Source organism: Artibeus jamaicensis, unplaced genomic scaffold (assembly GCF_021234435.1).
Source record: "Artibeus jamaicensis isolate MK-2021 breed Jamaican fruit bat unplaced genomic scaffold, CSHL_Jam_final contig_135, whole genome shotgun sequence".
NCBI classification, from domain to species: Eukaryota; Metazoa; Chordata; class Mammalia; order Chiroptera; family Phyllostomidae; genus Artibeus; species Artibeus jamaicensis.
In genome coordinates, this window is record NW_026521267.1 from 1356850 (window position 1) to 1377986 (window position 21137).

Consider the following 21137-nt stretch of genomic DNA (forward strand, 5'->3'; position numbering starts at 1 on the left):
GGTGCAGGGAGGTGCAGAACTGCAGAATAGACGGTTCCACATTCACATGTTGGGGATACAAATTGGAAGGGATACTTCAGAGTGAGGGATCCCCGTGCCAGATCAGACCCCATACCCCAAGGTTCCAGCACCAGGAAGATAAGTTCCCATAACTTCTGGTTGTAAAAATCAGTGGGAATTAGGGCAGCCCAAGTAACTGCAGGATTCTCAGGAGACTCCTCTTAAAAGGTCCACAATGGACTTAGGACTTACGCAGACTCACCCCCTCTGGGATTCAATGCCATGGCAACAGCTGGAAGGACACCAGTGGCATATGGGGAGAAATTGAAGTGACTGGCAATATGGTGAGTGCTGGGGGATAGCTTCCTCCTGGGCAAAACTGCAGAGGCCAAGTAGCAGCACTGTCCCCTCTCTGAGCCCTCCTCCACACAGAGCTACAGAGTGATGACAGAGGTTGCCCCACCCTGACAATTACCTAAGGCTCCGCCCCACACAACTTACAGGTGTGCTTTTCTACAATAGAGCATGCTATTAAGAAAGAGAGCCACCTCTACTTAATATACAAAAACAAACACAGGGAGGCTGCCAAATTGAGGAGACGGAAGAATATGGCCTAAATGAAAGAACAGAGACTTCTGGTCAAGATGGCAGCACAGATAAACACGGCTCACCTCCTTGCACAACCACATAAAAATTACAACTAAATTATACAACAATGATCATTCAGAACAATCAGAAATCAAGTTGAATGGAAGTCTAACAACTAAGGAATTAAAGAAACCATATCCATCCAAACTAGGAGGAGCTCAGATGTAGAACAGGTTGGTCCCACACATAAGTGTGGTGGGTAAAAATTCAGGGGGCTATCTTGGAAGTGAGGATTCCCAGGCCCCTCAGCCCAGGTACCAAAGCCAGGAAGACAAGTCCCCACAACTTCTGCCTTCAAAAGCAGCAGGAATTGAGACCAGTGGAAGAAATTTCTGAAGTCACAAGCAGTTCCTTTTAAAGAATCCAATCACGAACTCAGATTCACTCTGTCTGAGCTTCAGCAGCAGGGTAGCAGCTTGAAAGGCAAGTGACACACAGAAAGGAACTGAAGTGTTTAGCACCTAGGAAGAGCTGGGGGACAGCTTTCTCCCAGACAGAAGGGTAAGCAGAGCCACTGAGCTGGCAGGTGGTTGCTACAACTGAGACTCCATCAACCTCGCTAGATCCCGAGGCCATGTCCCATCCAAGTTACATCTCTTAGCAGTGGCTTTTCCATATGAATGGATGGTCTCAAGTCAAGCTTCTTAACTTCCTAAATCCTTTCAAACAAGCAACAGCTGGCCTCAGTGAGCCCCCAACCCCCATACCTCTTGCTAAGTGACTCCAGGCCCAGCACTAGCAGCAGCACCCATCCTAGATTCACAGCTTGGCTGCCTCTGGGAATCTCCAATCCCACCACAAATAGCAGTCATCCCAGATTGCTCTATAGCACAGGAAGGGTGGCCCTAAGCAAAAAAAGGTGGAGGCTGAACTTGGCCTAAATCACTGGAGAAACGCCAAGACCAAGGACCCTGTGGGCAGTTACAGACCATATTGGAGCACCACCACCATGCCCCTGCATAGCTGATTCTACAGAGAGGGTGAAGGTTGGTGGTTAGTGATCACAGCCAATCCTTGCAACTGACTGGCATGGGTAAATCCCTCCCACTGACCTGCCAACAATGGCCAAGGCTCAACTACAAGAGGAGGGCATACTCAGCCCACATGAAGTATACTCCTCAAGTACTCAGTTTGGGCAACTGGGGACACTGTGCCACTAGACCCTACAGAACACCTACTACATTAGGCAACACTACCAAGACACAGAGTCAAAGCAGCTCAACCTAACACACAGAAACAAATACAAGGTGGCTGACAAAATGAAGAGAAAAAGAAACAAGCCAAAATGAAAGAACAGATCAAAACTCCAGAAAAAGAACTAAACAAAATGGAGATCAGTAATCTTAAATGCAAAGTTCAAAACACTGGTTTATAAGGATACTCAAGGAACTTAGTGAGGACTGCAACAGCATAAAAAAGATCCAGTCAGAAATGAAGGATACACTAACTGAAATAAAGAACAGTTTACAGGGAAACCACAGTAAAGTGAATAAAGCCGAGAATCAAACCAATGAATTGGGACATAAAGAAAAAACAACTAAACAGAACGAAAGAGGAAAAAGAATTTTAAAAAATGAGGATAGTGCAAACAGCCCCTGGGACAAATTCAAGGTTCCAGCATTTGCATCATGGGGGTGCCAGAAGGAGAAAAGAGCAAGAAATTGGAAACCGTTTGAAAAAAATAATGAGAGAAAACTTCTCTACCTTGTTGAAGGAAACAGACATACAAGTTCAGGAAGCACAGAGCCCAAAACATGATGTGGATGCAAAGAGGCCCACTCTAAACACATCATAATTAAAATGCCAAAGGTTAAATATAAAGAGAGAATCTTAAAAGCGCAACAAAAAAGCAGATAATTACCTATAAAAGAGTTCCCATAAGACTGTCAGCTGATTTCTCAAAAGAAACTTTGCAGGCTAGAAGGGACTGGCGAGAAATATTCAAAGTTATGAAAAGCAGGGACCTAAACCCAAGATTGGTCTATGCAGCAAAAATATCATCTAGAATCAAAGGACAGATAAAGAGCTTCCCAGACTAGAAAAAACAAAAGGAGTTCATCATCACCAAACCATTATTACATGAAATGTTAAAGGGTCTTATTTAAGAAAAGATCAAAACTATTAATAAAATGGCAAAAAATACACACCCACCCATAATTGACTCTAAAAAACAAACTAAGCAAGCAATTAAAGAGACAGAATCGTGGATATGATAAATGCTTTGATGGATGTCTGATGGGGTGGTGTAGAATGGATAAAGAGGTGAGGGAATTAAGAAGTACAAATAGGTAGTTACAGAATAGCCAGGGGGAATGTAAAGTATAGTACAGGAAATGGAGTAGCCAAGGAACTTAAAAGCATGACCTATGGACAAGAACAATGGTGTGGTGATTGCCTGAGGGAATGTGGTGCGCTGGGTGGAGGGCAGCAAAGGGGGATACACTGATACAAGTGTAATAGTATAATCAATAAAATATAATAAAAAAGAAAACAGAATGAAACTTCAGAAAAAGAACTAACAAAAATTAGAGAAGCAACCTATGAGATGCAGAGTTTAAAGCAATGGTGATTAGCATGCTTTTAAAGCACTGGTGATCAGCTCGCTCAAGGAACTCATTGGATACTTCAACAACATGAAAACAACCCAGGCAGAAATGAAGGTTGCATTAAGTGAAATAAAGAAAAATCTCTACACACACATACACAACAGAGGAGAGAATGAAGCTGAGAATCAAATCAATTTGGAACACAAGGAAGGAAAAAACAGGTCAAGAAGTTCTTAAGCCTATCCTCATTTTTTTTAATTCTTTTTTCTTCTTGCTGTTATGACTGAATGTCTTCCTTATTTTCCAAATCGTTGATTTGATCCTTGGTTTCATCCTCTCCTCTGGGTGTGTGTGTGTGAGAGAGAGAGAGAAAGTTTTCTTTATTTCACTTAGTGTAACCTTCATTTTTTCCCTTACATTTTTATTGTACTCATTGATTTCTTCGAGTGCCATGATCAGCAGTGTTTGGAACTCTGCATCTGATAGGTTGGTTATCTCTGTTTCATTTAGTTCTTTTTCTGGGGTTTTAGTTCTATTCTTTCACTTGGACCATATTTTTTTGTCTCCTCAATTCGACAGCCTACCTGTGTTTTGTTTCTGTGTATTAGGTAGAGCTGCTCTGACTTCTGTCTTCGAAAAGGCACCGGGCTGGATGAATGTGGCTTGTTTAAATCCTTGGTTGTTGGACTTCCACACAGCTAGAATTTCTGATGGTTCTGGTTATATGTTTTGGCATAATAGTTATAATTCTCTTTGGTTGTGCAAGGAAGTGAAATGTATCTACCCATGCTTCCATCTTGACCATAAGTGGAGACAGTCTTTTAAAACATAAATAAGTTACAAAGGTAAATAAGTCATTAGAGTGGGCCATAATCCAATAAGACTCCGGACAAACACATGCACAGAGGAAAGAGCATTTACAGGCATAGGGAGAAGATGAGCAAGTCAAGACGAGCAACCACAGAAGAAACTAATGTTGCCCATACCGTCACCTCAGATTTCTAGCCTCTAAAATTGTGAACAAACTAATTTCTGTTGTTTTAGCCACTTAGTCTGTGGCACTTTATTATGGCAGCCCAAGCAAACTAATAAATCTTTAATTGGATATTAATGATTATGAATTTTACTTTGTTAGGTGCTGCATATTTTTATATTCCTACAATCTTGTTTAGGGATGCAGTGAAATTACCTGGAAACAGTGATTCTTCTGGGTCTCATTAGGTGGGTCCAGATTTGTTAGGATGGTACAAAGTGTTGCTCAGTCTAGTGCTCCTTACTGAAACATGATTTTCCTAAGCATTCTACCAAATTTCCTGGGAATTATGGTCCTGTTAGAGGTAACTGGAACTATTCTTTCTAAATCTTCTTTGCAGTTCTTTCCCCAGCCTCAGATAGTTTCCTCACATGCATGTGCTGAGTAGTGCTCCACTGAATACCCCAGGTGGCCCCTCTGCGAACACCTCTGTGCCTGTCTCCTCTGTGTCCAATAAACCATAGCCATGTAGGGCTCCCCAGACTCTCAGCTCTTTATCCACAACTCAGGGAGTATACCAGGCTCCATGTCAGTTTCTCCCTTTCTGGACTGAAGCAGGGAAACTGTCTCCTGGCAGTAAGCTGGGGTTATCACAGGGCTCTTCCAACTTATTTGTCACTGAGGCTACTGTCTTTTGTTGTTGGTGCCCAGTGTTATTGTCTTGTTTCATGCATATTGTTTGTTTTCTTGTTGTTGCTATTGTGATTATTTGGGGACTATTAAATTCAATGCCTTTTATACCATCTTGGTTGGAAGCGAAAGTCCTGTATTTCTTTTAAAATGTGTCTATATCTGGTTTTCACCAAATTTTCCACTACTGTAACCATGAAAATTATTAAGAAAGAGTTTTAGGTTATATTTCATTAGATTAATAGATATAACTCATAATATATATTCTACATGACAATATAGTTATATTTTACATTATAATATATACCTCATATCACATATATATTCCATTATATTTCATTATATTCTCTCAGAAGGAACAAAAGAGTAAAGTCAAGATTCACTCCCCCAGATTAAAAGTTGGATTAAATTCTCAGATTATAGGTGGAAACCTTAAGAACGATCTTCAAAATTTTAATTGAGCAGTCAGTATTGGGAGCATTTTCAATCAACAAAATCAAAAACCTTAGGCTCTTAATAAAATACACAAGAACAATACACAATGTCTCTGTTCCAAGAAAAACAAACAAACAAATAAACAAATCACGGAATGTTTGCATAATTGAATAGCTGGGTGTCCTGCTATGAAAAGGCCTTATTCTTCTGGCAGAGACAAGAATGTTTTACCACTGTAGTACAGCTCATTTTCAAGTGCTTTACACATAACTGCATTACCTACTGTTAAAAAAATAACAATTTGGCCCTGACTAATGTGGCCCTTTGGATGGTATGCAGGTTGGATTTGCAGTCAAGGCACATGCCTCCATTGCAGGTTCTGTCCCTGGTCAGGGCACATAGCAGAGGAAACCAATCAATGTTTCTCTCTCACATGAATGTCTTTCCCTCTTTTTCTCCCTCCCTTCCCCCTCTCTAAAAAATAAGTGAAATCTTTTAAAAAAAATAAAATAAAAATTCAAATAAAAATAATAAATTAAAAATTAAATAAAAATAAAAATTCAAAAATTCAACGTATTTTTTAATACGTTATTGGTTTTATTAAGTAATTCATAAATCAGGTTGCATCCAATCTAGCAGATAAAAAGGGCTCCTAGAAGCTGTCAACATGAGAGATTTTACAGGCATTAGGGAGCAGGGACAAGGAAATTGTACTGGGCAAAAAGACTGGTTGCTTGTTGCAAGGTCATGTTCCTTTAGGGGATTGCAGAGGTCTGACAGGCAGATGACCTAACCAGTCTAATATATACAATTCCTGATTGACTGGTTTAAGACTCCATTTTGGGGAGGGCCCAAACTGTACTTAACCCTTGGTTTGGTGGATATGGCCATTTGGGGCCTGTCATCCTCTTCTAACACTACTTCGCTTTACTTTTCTTCATAGTACTTTATTACCCCTTGAAATTTTACTGAAAACTTATTTCACTGCTAGCTTTGTGCTATCTCTTTCCTTCATGAAGAAATTGCTTTCCTTCCTGAGAATGTAAGCTCCATAAGTCTGGGGCTTGTCCCAGAATTATGCAACATTTTATTTACATCCTCTAGCACACAGTATGCCCACAGTATTAGATGAATAAAAGAACAAACATGCAAGCAATATCCTCAATATACACTATAATGTAAATAGCAATTATCCAGGGGAATTCCATTTTCTCAATTATGTTCTCTTTTCAATTTTTATTAAGAAATCTTTTTTACTTCTGTAATTAGAAAACATTAAAATGAGAGAGGAGCAGAGAGAGCCAGAGAGGGTGCCTCAAGAGCTGCCTTTCACTATGGCAAATGTCATCCCTTAGGGTGGCCTCACACCAAGAGATCCCTGCCTTGATTCCTGCAGAATTTCCCTGGAGCCCTGTGGCTGTATGGATAGGTTCCCAGCTGGCCTACACTGGTGTAACAGTCATCTCCTTTGGGAACCCTAAGCTAAATATGTAATGTCCTAGAATAGCAGTCTTCTTATTTTCCTTCTAATAGGTTCTGTCATGACATGCCTTGTCAAAATGTCCTGTGTCCCCCAAATATGAGAATTTTTCTTATTATCTACAGATACTTCAGTACTCCACAGATGCATTATATCTTGTCAATAAAGTGAGAGCCCAAAATATGAGATACTCTGAAGACAAAAAATAGTCAGGGCAACAAAGAATGAATGTGAGGTCAGACTAATCATCTCCAGCCATCCCTGCATTTTATCTCTACTATAAACATCATTAAAATATTTGAGCACTAAGAACTGATGGCTGCTGCCCTGACTGATGTGGCTCAGTGGGTTGGGCATTATCCCGCACACCTAAAGGTCACTGGTTGATTCCAGGTTGGGACAAATGTCTGGGTTGCAGGTCAGGTCCCTGGCTGGGGTGAGTGAGAGGCAACTGATGGATGTTTCTCTGGCACCTTGATATTTCTCTCCCTTTCTTTCTCCTTCCTGTCCCTTCTCTCTAAAAAATAAATAAAAGTAAAACCTAAAAAAGAAAAAAAGTGCTGATGGCTGCCATGCATTATAATGGTTAGACAACAAACTGTCTGGGGATAGGTACTGTCTTCTTTCATCTTTACATCTCCAGTTCTGAGAATGGCCTTTACTGGCATAATAACTGCTTGCTGAACATCCAGCACTGACATGGCCACTTTCAGGTAAGAACAATATGATATTCTGGGATCAGGACAGCAGAAATCATGATTAAAGGGTAGGGAGCCTCTGCTGTACACATCGGGAGAGAACAAATGAAAGTTAAAAGCCATGTATCTTCAGGAAACATCCCCCAGGAATTGAACCATGTTGGCAATATATACATACAATTTTTTGAACTGTGATGATAATTTGGTCACCCATAGACAAACATTTTGTGCTGCAGGCCCACACCCCTTGGCCTTATACAAAGACCTGTTAGGGGAAGGTCGGCTGAACTACTAACTTGGGGAAGAGGTATGCTTGTGTTTTCTCTCCAGAAGGAACTTTAGAGCAGCTGGCGAAGAGGGTGAAGCCGTATCATAGAAAAGACTTCCCAGATGGTGACCCACCTTTGCCCCACTGAACTGTCCCGATCCAGAATCCAAGCTGTGCATCACCCCACTCGAGCAGAATTCCAGCCAGTACCCCTGAGGCAATATTCAACATCACCTAAGAGGGGCTTTTCCTACTAATTTAAAAGAACAAATTGATAAATTGCAGCTAGAATTACATCAGCAGCTGCAGAACATTCAACGCCTGAATAAGCAAGAGGTTTTCAAACCCTCCTTGACAATCTCAGTGACTAAACCCAAGAAAACTGGTTTGATGGACTTAACCCGAGAGTATGGGTCTTTGGGGCTGCCAGTTGCTTACCAATTCTAATAGTGCTTTGTGTACTTTGCTGCATTTGCAAATTATTTTTCCAGGGTCGTATAAGAGAGCAGCAGGTAGCAAGCTCTGTGGGATCTACAGCGGTCCTAACTAAAAACAAGGGGAGTAATATAGGGAACCGGTCTGTGTGGCAGTGGCAAACGTAGCCCAGCCTGTTTCAGAAAACCAGCGGGAGCAAGTCTGCACACAGGACCCAGGCCCACAGATCAGTTTTCCTGTGGGGAATCAGGCGTGCATTGTACTTAGGCTGCTATGAGGCTTGCTTTTGGCTAAAACTCCCTTACCCTGATTTGAGGCAGCAAATGTTTACTACATATCTTTAAAGTAACTTCCTAAAATCTGTGCTAAACCTCCCAAGTACAGAATGTAACCAGTTCAACCACTTTTCCCATTACATTTGCAAACATCCTTTTCTTTGAAGTAATTAGAACACTCTTTCCTTTGCCATCTGTAAAAGGTAATCATCTAAAGCAAACCTGTGCATAGTAAATGAGGACCGTCCTCTACGTAATGTGCCTAGAAAAGCAATAAAAGCCTCTCCTGGCAGGGGTCACGGCCCTCTGTCTCACTTAGAGAGTAGCCATGCCATCCCTTTTTCTCCACAGGACTTCTGTAGTCCATGTGAATTTATTGGTCACAACCACAACACATGCACCCCGCTGACCAGAGTCTGCATCAATATCTCTTTTAGGGCCCTGAACTGCGGCATCAAAATGACCTGTTTTTTCCTTCCCATTATGAATAATTCAGCCAATATATCTAAATCTTATATGGAAATCCCATAAGTCTGGGAATAATGGAAAACTATTTGAACTTTCTTTTCTTTATCTTATAGCTCAGGGCAGCCTCTTTCAAGCTTCAAGAATAAACACTAAATTCAAGCATTCCTGAGATAAGCTTGTACAAATTCCTTCAATGACAACCTTCTCTGCCTTCATCTTTTCAAAATAAAACATATTAATCTTCTGAAACTCCTCACACTGACAGCCATCCAACAAACTCCTCTTTTTACCTTCTCAGAACATTTCCATATCTGATAGAGATCACATCTGATTAAGACAACTGAAACCCACAAGTACTATCTCAAGACCAATTCTATTTAGAAACTTACCTATTTGTGTATTAGCAAAACCTGAGAGGTAAGAATTCTACTTAGTTCCCAATAATCACTCTACCTTGACCTCAGTTCATGTTAATCTGTTTTCTACCTCCACCTCAAACCCAGTTCTAACCATCTCCTCACTGGGATTGTGCAAGGACTTCATGGAGCTGCTGCCTTCCTGCTTGGGGCTCCTGGAACTGGGCAACACTATATAAAACATGCATGGTTTCTCAAGACACACAGCAAGTCATGGATTAAATGACTTCTGTGGGAAGAATTTTTGTCCCTCATTTTTTAATCATTACATGTTAAAAAGAGTCCATATTAAGCAACTTGATTGTTTATGTTAATAAGAATATAGCAAATATGGTAGGAAATGTCTGATCAAGTTGAGAACAAAAAACTAAGCGTCCAGGTGGAGAACTGAAAGACAGGCAGCACTTCTCCTTCTAGCAGGCAACTTTTCATATAGAAAAAAAGTAGTACCCAGAAGAGAACTTCCAATGATTCCCTAACAAATCCCTAAAATTTCACAACATCCTTGGCCTGCCTTCCTATCTGAGAATCCTCTATTTGGCCTTGGAGTGCTAGGTCCAGGGACACTATGCCCATAGTGCCTGCAGGGCCAGTCTTTCTTTCCCCTAATGGGCTGCCCCCATGAGCACACTAAGGCCTCTGGTAACACTAGTCAGAACCTCCTCCTACTCCAGCTACCCCCTCATTTCTGTTCCCTTTTACAGCAAAACTCACTGAAAAAGCTATACTTTTCCCCGACTCTCCCTTGAGCTAGTCTATCAAGCTCTTGATCTCACCACACCAACTAGCCATACTTGTCAACCTCTGATCTCCATGTTATCAAATCTAGTGGCAGACCTTGCTTTCCTCTGCAACAGGCTTTCTTCAAGTGACTGCCTCAACCCCTTCCTCCTAGATCTCCTTCTTCTAACTCATTCCCTCCAGGTCTCCTTGGCTTGAGCCTCCTCTTTTCCCAGCCCCTAACCATGCATGGCCTAGGCCCAGTCTATGATCCCCATCATGTCTGAACATCATTTAAAGTCTAATGGTCAGATGTTGCTCTAACTCTTCCCTGAACTCAAACTCCTCCTATCTACTCACTTGAACATTTATTAAGCATGTCACTACGCCAAAACAAAATTCATTACTCCCCAAAGAACCTGCTCCCCCATAATCACTCTGTCTCAGTACATGGTAGTTTCATTCTTCCTATTGCTCAGAAGAGAATCCTGACATTCTTCACTCTCTCATACTGATGGATCAGCAAATCCTGTTGACACCTACTTCAAAGCAGATCCAGAATGCAACACTTCTCACTTTCACAGCTACCCCAGGCCTAAGCCTCAATCACCTGTTGCCTGGATGACTCCCAACTGGTCCCCCTGCTCATCTTGTCCCTCCAGTGTGTCTTCATCAGAGCAGTCAGAGTGACATGGTAGTGACAGACATCATATTAAGGAACTTTTTTACTCTAAGTAGTGAGTGACTTCCACTCAAATGTCCCCTTATCAGAAAGGCCTCCTGCCACCCAAATTGTGTATATAACCATTGCTGCTCCTTACTGGCTTTACTTTTCTCCTCCAGGCGCTGATCACCTGACGCAACATGTACCTATTTGTTTGTCATCTGTGTCCCCTGCCAGAATGTAAAGTCCATAAGAAATAAACTGAATCTATCACTGCAGCCTTAGCACTTAGAAGAGTTACTGCAGCCCTGGCTGGTATGGCTCAGTGGATTGAACACCACCCTGCAAACCAAAAGATCACCAATTCAATTCCCAGTCAGGGCACATACCTGGGTTTCGGGCCAGTTCCCTGATTGGGGGCGCATGAGAGGCAACCACACATTAATGTTTCTCACCCTCACTTTCTCCCTTTCTTCCCCTTTCTCTAAAAATAAATAAATAAAATCTTTATTAAAAAAAAGAGTTACTGTACATAACAGTTACTCAAACTGCTAAATGAACAGGTGAAAAAAGTGTTGAATGGCCAAAAGTTTACAAGTGTCCTAACACCAACATATATGTTAATTAATCATGATGACAACTATCAGCATGAAAACTTCCCTGAGAAGACATACTATAATTGGGGTCAAAAAAGGTGGGGAGGGGTAAATGCTTTTTGATCTAGGTTAACAAAGCTTTCTCAATAGTTCCAATTAATAATAATGGTAATGATCATGGAATGACCATAGTAGAAGATACCATATTAAATGAGTGCTCACTCTGTGCCAGCTCTCTGATATATCTAAGCCTTACTCCAAACCTACATAGAAGATGTTTTCATACCCACATTGCAGAGGACATAACAAACTCAGAAAGTTAAGCAACTCACACCAAGGCACAGAACCTGAAAACACTTACTTGGAGTTTGGTTACCTACATAAGTCTACCTTTCTCTACATGATGGATATACCACAATGGGTACCAAGCCTAAATAATTGGTCTTTTTGCTAACCGGACATCTTAGTCAAGGCTTCCTAGCTATTGTTTTCCTCTGTGTCAGCATGCCCTATCCTCAATGCCACTCCAACCTTCGGTTCAGAATGTGACAAATGACTTACCCACTCTCCATGATGAAAGAGATCCCTGGTAAAGCATAAATCCACTGACATTCAAATTCTGTATGCACCATCCCTGGGTGAAAACTGTTCACTTAATCTGCCCAGTTTTCAAGACCCTATTACAGGAAAATTTTCCCTAGAGACTTCATTTGGGAAAGGAAAGTCTAATGGGAGAAGAAGGATCATGAGTCTGGAACAGCATCCTGTGTTTGTCACTGTTAACATAATCCTGAGACGATGACCCATCTTCTCTACTTCCTTCCAAGGCTGTTTCCATGACAGTGTCTTCAGAAGCTTTAATTGCCCTGGCCAGTGTAGCTCAGTGGACTGAACACTGGCCTGTGAACCAAAGGGTCACCAGTTTGATTCCTAGTCAGGGCATCATGCTTGGGTTGTGGGCCTCATCCCCACAAAAGGCAACTACGCATTGACGTTTCTCTCCCTCTCTCTCCCTCCCTTCCACTAACTCTAAAAGTAAATAAATAAATTGTTTTAAAAGAAGCTTTTAATCTACCCAAAAATATTTTCCACATTTGAGCACTGTCTGTCCAGTTACTATAGAAAACAGATAGCCCCTTGAGAAGGGAGAGTAAATGATGGTTGAGAAGAACTGAGAAGCAAGCACAGCTATAGGACACAAAAGTCCCACGAAAGATGGAGATACAAGGAAAGAGCTACATTCCAAAGTCATCAATCAAGGTCTCCTGCTGAGGCTCCAAAACAATGCTTGCTCCCTTGCCTGTCACAATCCAGGCACAAACTATACACTGGGAGAGTAGAAGAAGGGAGATGGAAAAGGCAGACCCTAACTAAAAAAGTTAGCTCAGAACAACCTCTCATATAAAGAAAGAATAAAAAATATCATGTAGAGAGGCCTAGAGGGCAAGCTTAATATTAACCCTCAGGAAGGCTAATGTTAAAGGAGACAAGTGTTAATTCACTCATCCACCTTTCTGAGTTATGGTGAAGCTATTAGCAGACCTAAACCAGGTCCCTTCCTTTGGGTCAAGGTAGAAGAAGAGTGATGCCTCAGTTCTTCTGTATACACTTATGAGGGTCATCACTATGACACTTCTCATGCAGCCCACTGATCTCACTCATCAGGGAGATCTGGCCTGGGAGGTGGAAACTGAAGAATAAAGACCTGTTGTAGACCACTCTGCCTGGTTTTAGGAATTGTATCTCAACCCCTTGTAGCTAAAGGCAAGGAACGACCTTTGGAATGCCAGCCGCAGGAGACAAAGCCTGTCCCTGGTAGCAAATGCTGCCTCAGTTTCCTCTCCCTGCCCCCAAAGCTTGGTTGGAAGTCAATGATGGGTAAGACCCCTCACAGTGGGGGGCAAACTAAGCCAGACTTGATCACTTGGAAGGACTGGGGGGGGGGGGGCTGCAAGAAAGAAAGAACAATGGACTCTCACCCCCACCCCCAGCTTTGTAGCCCGAGTCCCCATGCTATCTGGGAGAAGTGCTTCCTGGCTCTAATCTCCGTAAGCCTGAATATCTGTTGGGGAGAGGTGCAGCTCCTTGCCTTGCTGGAGCATCGTGTCCTAGGGAAGAATCTGGCATCACATAGACTTGCTGATAAACCTGTGAAATCTGCTCTGCTAAAAGTGCTTTCATTCATATTAAGGGTCCGAGAGGAAATGAGTATGTCTCCCAAAGTTTCTGCAACTCTCTTCCTGACAGACATTGACTCAGACTCTGAAGCCCTAAGATATCTTTGAAATGTTATCTACTGTTTGATCCGTGAAGCCCTGTATTCCTGTGTATTACAACCCAATAAAAAGCTATGGAGTAGGGGACTCAGGGCCTTTTTCTCCTCGGAGGAACCGGCCACAGCTGGCCCTTGTCTCCCCTGAGAAACTGGCCACTGCCCACTTCTCCTCCCTAAGCAGATCCGTCATGACTTGGCCATATTCACTCGTGTCCATGACACTAAGGGGGACTCTTGAGAAAGTTGCCCCCACAAAGACCAGCTGACTGAAACATACGGACTTGTATATCTCATTACTGCCTCGGTAGGGTCAAATTTAGACCACTTATGCTTTTAATGCATATTCCCCAAAACTCAAGAGTTACTGAAAAGAACATGAAAGACCCACAAAATCTCTCATTTGCCAAGCCCTTCCTCAAACCAGACATTGTGAAAAGAAAAATCCCCGGTTTCGCCACTTGTGGAGTGCAAGGTAGATAAATGAGTTAGATAAACATTTACGTACCTTTAACAGTAACCCTTTAGTTGAGACATTAAAAAAAAACAAACACTTTTATTCCTTTTTTTAAAATCCCTGAAGTTGTTGAATTAGTTACCAATGTTTAAAAAGTTTGAGATCACACACAGACATACACACACACAACCAGTTAGTCTTTTGGAGACTGGACACCCTGGACCCACACTCCTGACAGGTGACAACAAGAGAGAGTGCAATAGCTGCTGCCTCCTTCAGAATAGAACACATTCTCACCACTTCTCTGCAGCCCTCAGCATCATCCTGGTCTCCCAGAATTATTAAACAAACAAAATTTTCTTCAAAAAAATCCACTTCAGTGCATGTGTAAATATTGGATATATTCATATCATTGCCTAGCCTAAATCAAAAAAAGAAGTGGTGGGGAGAACCATACTCAAAATTGTGAAAAAGACTAAGGAAATAGCCCGAGGTACAGAGGTAAATCTGAATATAATGAATGATTTTTTATGAACATATAAATCACCAAAATTGAACCCAGAAAGAGATAATAAATGTAAGAAACTGTAATAATTAATATGCTGTATTCTAAAAAATATCAGGCTTACGTAGTTTTATAGGGAAATTCTACCACAATTTAAAGAAACAGATCATTTCAAAAGCATTTAAACAGACTAAAGAAAAAGTTTTTAAATAAAGCTATAGAAAACACTAAAATAACTTGATAAAGATGGCATTAAAAAAGAAAATGAGCCCTGGCTGGTGTGGCTCAGTGGATGAGTGCCGGCCTGTAAATCAACGGGTTGCCAGTTTGACTACCAGACTAGGGCACATGCCTGGGTTGCAGGCCAGGTCCCCAGCAGGGGACATACAAGAGGCAATCAGACATTGATGTTTCTCTCCCTCTCTGTCTCCTTCCTTTCCCCTCTATCTATAAATAAGAAAAAGAAAGAAAAAAGGAAAATTAAAGACTAGCCTTACAAATACTAGTATTAAGTTGCCAAGTAAATTCAATTGACTGTAACTGACTATACAGTAACAGACTTATCACTGTTGATTCAGTAATGATGATTCTGTAGTATAAAGTCTATTACTATAACTGAGGTCAAGGGAGAAAATCTATATAATTTCATAGATGCTAAAACATCATCTGATACAATTCAACAAACCACTAACAGCATTCTCATTAAAGTCAGGAACAAGACAAAGGTACCCAGTACCATCCCTATTATTTAACTTTGTTCTGGAAATACAATGCAGCAAAAAAAGAAAAATATAAATTAGAAAACAAGGGGCAAAATTCTTATTATTTGCAACCAACAAAATAATATACCTGGAAAATCCAAGAGCATCAACTGCAAAAACTATTACATATTAAGATTATATAAATTGCTAATTATAAGATTATTAAATATAACAACCAATAAGAATATATAACATAAGACAGGATCCTATTTTAAAACACAACAAAAAATAAAACAACTAGGAATAAACTTAAGAAATGTACAGGGACAAAAGCTCTGACTTCTGCCAACATGGAGACATAGGTGGAAGCACTGTGCCTAAAATTTTAGCAACAGAAAACACAGCCAAAACACAGAAAACTGAACTTTTCAGAAGTCTGGTAACGAATTCTTTAGCCAGACCGGTAAGAGGGGCGAAGCCAGCAGCTGGTGGAGCGAGGTTGCACAGGAAAACTTGGTCAAACAGTCTCAGGAGTGCCAACGGACTCAGGTGCATGGACAGGCGGTGGTTGGCAGATCCCAGACGTGGGGTTGCAACAGGCAGACCCAGAGAGCGATGAGTGGACCCAGTGAGGGCGAAAGGCGGCAGGCTGACCACGGTCACACATTCAGGCGCAGATAAACCAGCAAAGTAGTAAGCAGTGAGACAGACCTTGAAGGCCCCAGCGGCGTGAAGCAGCAGAGGGGACCACCATTGCCCCTCTTTGACCCTGCCCCCACATACAGCCTCACTACCCAGCAACCTGGGCGGCCACACCCTGATGAACATCTAAGGCTCCTCTCCTCATACTTAATGGGCGAGAACAGACCAAAAATGGATCAAGAAGAACTCAAAGCCCCGATCCCATAACTCTAAGTGATGAAGAAATAGCAAAACTTTCAGAAGCACGGTTCAAAACACTGGTGATCAGGATCCTCACAGAATTAGTTGATTTCAGTCACAAGTTAGAGGAACATATGAAGGCTAAACTAATTGAAACGAAGGGAAATGTACTGGAAACCAATAGTGATGGAAAGGAAACTGGGATTCAAATCGAGGGAGTGGACCAGAAGGAAGAAAAAAATGACCAAACAGAAAAATACGAAGAAACAAGAATTCAAAAAAACAAGAGACTTAGGAACCCCCAAGACATCTTTAAACGCTCCAACATCTGAATTATAGGGTTACCAGAAGGCGAAGAGGAATAGCCACCAGTGGAAAATGTATTTGAACAAATAATACAGAAGAACTTCCCAATCTGGCAAAGGAAATAGACTTCCAGGAAATCCAGGAAGCTCAGAGAGTCCCAAAGAAGTTGGACCCAAGAAGAAACACACCAAGGCACATCATAATTACATCAGCCAAAATTAAAATGAAGGAGAGAATCCTAGAAACAGCAAGAGCTAAGGGGACAGTCACCTACAAAGGAGTTCCCATCAGGCTGTCAGCAGATTTCTCAAAAGAGACCTTACAGGCAAGAAGGGGCTGGAAAGAGGTATTCCAAGTCATGAAATCCAAAGACCTACAACCAAGATTACTCTATCCAGCCAAGCTTTCATTTAGAATTGAAGGGCACATGAAGTGTTTCCCAGGTAAGGTTAAGTTAAAGGGTTCATCATCACCAAGCCATTATTATATGAAATGTTAAAGGGACTTATCTAAGAAAAAGAAGATAAAAAAGATGAACAGTGAAAAGGACAGCAAACTCATATTAACTACCACACCTAAAACAAAAGCGAACTAAGAGGACAGCTAGATCAGGAGCAGAAATATATAAATGAAGATCACATGGAGGATTACCAACAGGGGAGTGGGAGGAGGAGAAGGGGGGAGAAGGTACAGAAAATAAGTAGCATAGACAGTAGGTAGAAAATAGATAGGGGGGAGGGTAAGAATAGTAGGGGAAATATAGAATCTAAAGAACTTGAGACACGTGGTCAGAAACTAAAGGTGGGGAATGGTGAGGGTGGAGGGGTGCAGGGTGGAGGGGAATGAAGGGGGGAATAGGACAACTGTAATGGCATAATCAATAAAATCAAATAAAATTTAAAAAAAGAAATGTACAGGATTTTATTTATTTTATTTTATTTATTTATTTTTAGAGAGAGAGGAAGGGAGGGAGAAAGAGGAGAGAAACATCACTGTGTGGCTGCCTCTCACGCGGCCCCCACTGGGAGACTTGGCCTGCAACCCAGGCATGTGCCCTGACTGGGAATCAAACCAGCGATCCTTTGGTTTGCAGCCCGTGCTCAATCCACTGAGCTACACCAGCCAGGGCTATAAATGTACAGGATTTTAAAACAAACCAACTTAAGACATTTCTGAGACAATTGGGGAGGTGTACGTAGATTGGATATTAGTTATTAATTACAGATAAGTTATTAATTTTGATACATATGATAATAGCATTGGAGTTATATATTTCAGAAAGTCCGTATTTGTTCAAGACATACCATGAAATACTAACAGATGAAATCATTTATTTCAAAAGTCTAGTCTCCCACACTGTAAAAAAATGCAGGGGGGGATGGGACAGATGATTCAAGATAGGCAAAATATGGAAAACTGTTGAAATGAAATGACTGATACATGGAGGTTCATTATCATCTTCTCTGCTTTTGTATATTTGAAAATATACAATAGAGAGTTAAAATAGTCCTGGTTGGTGTGGCTCAGTGGATTGAGTGCTAGCGTGCAAACTGAAAGGTTGCTACTTTGATCCTGTCAGGACACATGACTGGGTTGCAAGTCAGGGCCTCAGTCAGGGGTATGCAAGAGAGAACCTATTGATGTTTCTCTCCCTCTATTTCTCCCTCTCTTCCTCTCTCTCTAAAAGTAAATAAGTAACTTTTTAAAAAAAGAAATAAATGTGCCAGAAGACCCCAAACAAATATGGGTTTTGAAAGATATAAATAATCCTAAAGGCATATAATAGTTTATAAAAGCACAGAAAAATTGCCACCTCACAATGAAGAAATACAAATTAAGGGTACAAGTCAGATGTCATTTTCATCAATCAAATAGAAAAGATTAAAATATCTGCTACTATTCAATATTTGGGGAAGCAGCTGACACCGCTGGAGGAAGTTACAAATCACCACAACTTCTTTGGAGGGCATTTTGGCATTACCTTTCAAAGTTAACAAATACTTCTTGGTCCAGCAATTCCACTTCTTGAAATTTATCATAGTTATTCATTCAATAAATCTTTTCTCCCACCTACTATGTTTCAGGCACTGAGGAGTAGAGGTGGAAAAAACAATGTCCCTTCTCTCATGGTGCTTCCATTCTTGTGGGCAAGGAGACAACCCATAAAGCAAATCAAGTCAGGTAAGGGATAAATGCAATGAAGAAAAAATAAACAGAACAATGGGTTAGGGGTGGCATGAAGGCTATTTTGGATATGCTGGTCTGGGAAGGCCTCTCTGAGGATGTAACATTTGAGCAGAGACCTGGATACAGAAGAAAAGAAAGCAAGAGAATGTCCAGGACAATTACAGGCAATAGGAAAGGAAATCATGGTATGACATACAAATTTGACCTTTTTGCCCTTTACTTTTCTTTTTATTATACTAACAGTTTTTTGTTTATCCAATGGATATGAACACCACCTGAATGTCTCTTTGTCCTTCATACAAAAATAAAAATAATAAAATACTTTTAATACAGTACATCTTTCAAGGAAGTTGTCAGGCCAGCATTATTTCTCCAAGAATTACTGTGCATCACAACTTGATTTTCTTTAAAGGAAGAAAATCCCCCAATCTATCGAAGTGTTATGCCAAGCTTGTTAGTAAAAGTGCACTAAAGGTCATCATAATTTTTTAATGCAGATAAACCTTTCCACAGAAAAGATAAGACATAGTTTCACAAAAGATATCAGTTGCTAGATAATTTTATACAAAAACAAAAATACTGTTGGGCCTTGCCCTTCTGGGAGGCACTTTAAAAAGTGTTCTCATTTACCCAAATATTCATATTTTAAATTTCATGATCTTTTAGGCAATTGATATTTAATGATCTTTTAGACAATTGATATTAGTTGGACAAATATTTTACACTGAAGTGGCCAGTGTCAGTTAAGGGCATTCCAGTTCCCCTTAAAGGGAAAAACTGTTACACCACCTGATAACACACTAACTTCTTCCAACACCATGAAACATCAGGACTTCAAAACTGCCATGAATCACATGTTCTACAAACAGCTAAATAATTTAGAAACCAGCTTATGGGACAGAAATTTGGCCAGGTGAAATATACTCCTATCTCAATTTTGAAATCAGTTTCACATAAACGTATTCCTCTATGGCGGGAAGGGAGAGCACAAATGATTCTCGACATTACGAAGATTTCCAAGGAGACAACTCAAGTGGACAAATTTCAAGCACCATGAGCCAACCGCAGAAGGAACGACAGGTTTCCCTCCAAAAGCTGAGGATGCGGTGCATCCTTTCTTTCCCTTGGACACAAGCAGCCCCTTTAACTTTTCCCCAAAGGTCTGGCAGTTCTGAGCAAACAACACCACTTCTGCAAACTAGTTACCCTAGAAGAATTCCCGAAATGAGAAACCCGGTACCGATCAGCTTCGGTACAAGCCAACCTAGTGAGAGGGGCACTGGGTTGGTTCCAACGCAGAGGAGATTTGCATAGAGTCATAGCTCTCAGGATCTGGCGTCTACTCCCACCATATCCCCCCTACTCTCCTATGCGGAGTCGTGATTTCCCAGCCGCTCTATATCCCTGTGAGAGGCTCGTCAAACCCAGTGCTTTCCCTGGTAAGCTCGTACAGGCTCACCAGGGAAAGCGTATGAGGGGCTCGATTTGGAGTGCCGGGGGGGGGGGGGGGGGGGGCAGAAGGGCACACCAGGGTTGTGAGGGGGCAGGCAGGGGTGCGGGTTAGGGACCTGGGGAAGGGATGCGGGGGTCAGAGACAAGAGAGGGGAGGGCGTGCAGAGGTCGGAAGAGGACTCCGGAAGAATGGCGGGTAGGTGTGGGACACTCACGCAAGCAGGAAACTTATGGACAGCATGGAAGGTTTAGGGGTGGCTTGCGGGCCAGGTTGCCCCTCACCTCACCTGCCTAGCGCTCGTTTCATGCCCTCGTCTGCGGTGCAGCGCGGCTCAGCGGGCCCCTTGCCCGCCAGGCGGAAATTGCGCTTCAGGCGGCAGTCTGCGTCCAGAACCCCGGCAGTCGAGCCCGGGGAGGACGAGCCCAAGGGGACGCAGCGTTCATGCTTCAAGGTGACGGCGTCGGTCCGCTTCCTCATCCCGTGGCCCACACGGCCGGCCACCCAAGGAGCCCCTTGGCGGTGTCCCCGCCGCCCTCACTGCAGTCGCCGCAGTTGAGAGACGCCTCCTGGAACCCGCTACCCATCACATAGCAGCCGCACGCTAAGGCGGCTACGGACACCCGCAGGCCAATCAGCGTCGGCCTCTGCCCTGGCTCCTCCTGGAGCGCACCCAGAATCCCCGGCGCGGAACGGAAGCCATCTTGGTTGGAGAAGGGCGGGCATAACCACTCTAGCATCTTGGTCCGGGCAAGGCGGCTGACTCTCCGTGGGGTCTAGGCTTCCTCCTGGGTTGAGGGTCTCCTTTGCCTGCGTACTCACCGTTGTATCACAGATCAGTGGCCTGAACGGGAAAGGAAGCTGCCCAGAAAGTGAGTGCCCATCGAGGGGCTACAGTGGAAAGTTGGTTTCCCTTTACTCTCACCCCCAGGCTTTCTGACTTTCCCCTAAGGTTCGTCCACGTAGGAAACATTCAACCTGTAAAGAATTGTTGAGTTTATTTGAGCCAACCTGACAATTGCCGGGAAGCAAAACCTCAAAAGGTGGAGAAAATGCTCCAAAGAA

The 21137-nt window shown here is 42.2% G+C and overlaps 2 protein-coding genes across 3 annotated transcripts in view; one reads left to right on the plus strand and one right to left on the minus strand.

Moving 5' to 3' along the window:
• ABHD12 (abhydrolase domain containing 12, lysophospholipase) overlaps positions 1–20702 on the minus strand; it is an 85239-nt gene extending 64537 nt beyond the window's left edge. The window contains exon 1 of one of the 2 annotated variants that reach the window (XM_037155284.2): positions 20362–20702. In XM_037155284.2, the coding sequence (XP_037011179.2) occupies positions 20362–20552 (191 nt within the window). In that variant the 5' untranslated portion in view covers positions 20553–20702. The remainder of the gene's footprint in view (positions 1–20361) is intronic. The other variant, XM_037155285.2, reaches the window with a different exon arrangement.
• A 102-nt stretch (positions 20703–20804) lies between these two features.
• The window catches only part of GINS1 (GINS complex subunit 1), a 54896-nt gene continuing 54563 nt past the window's right edge, over positions 20805–21137 (plus strand). Inside the window, exon 1 of the mRNA XM_037155290.2 lies at positions 20805–20944. The gene's annotated coding sequence lies outside the window, so the exon portion shown is untranslated. The remainder of the gene's footprint in view (positions 20945–21137) is intronic.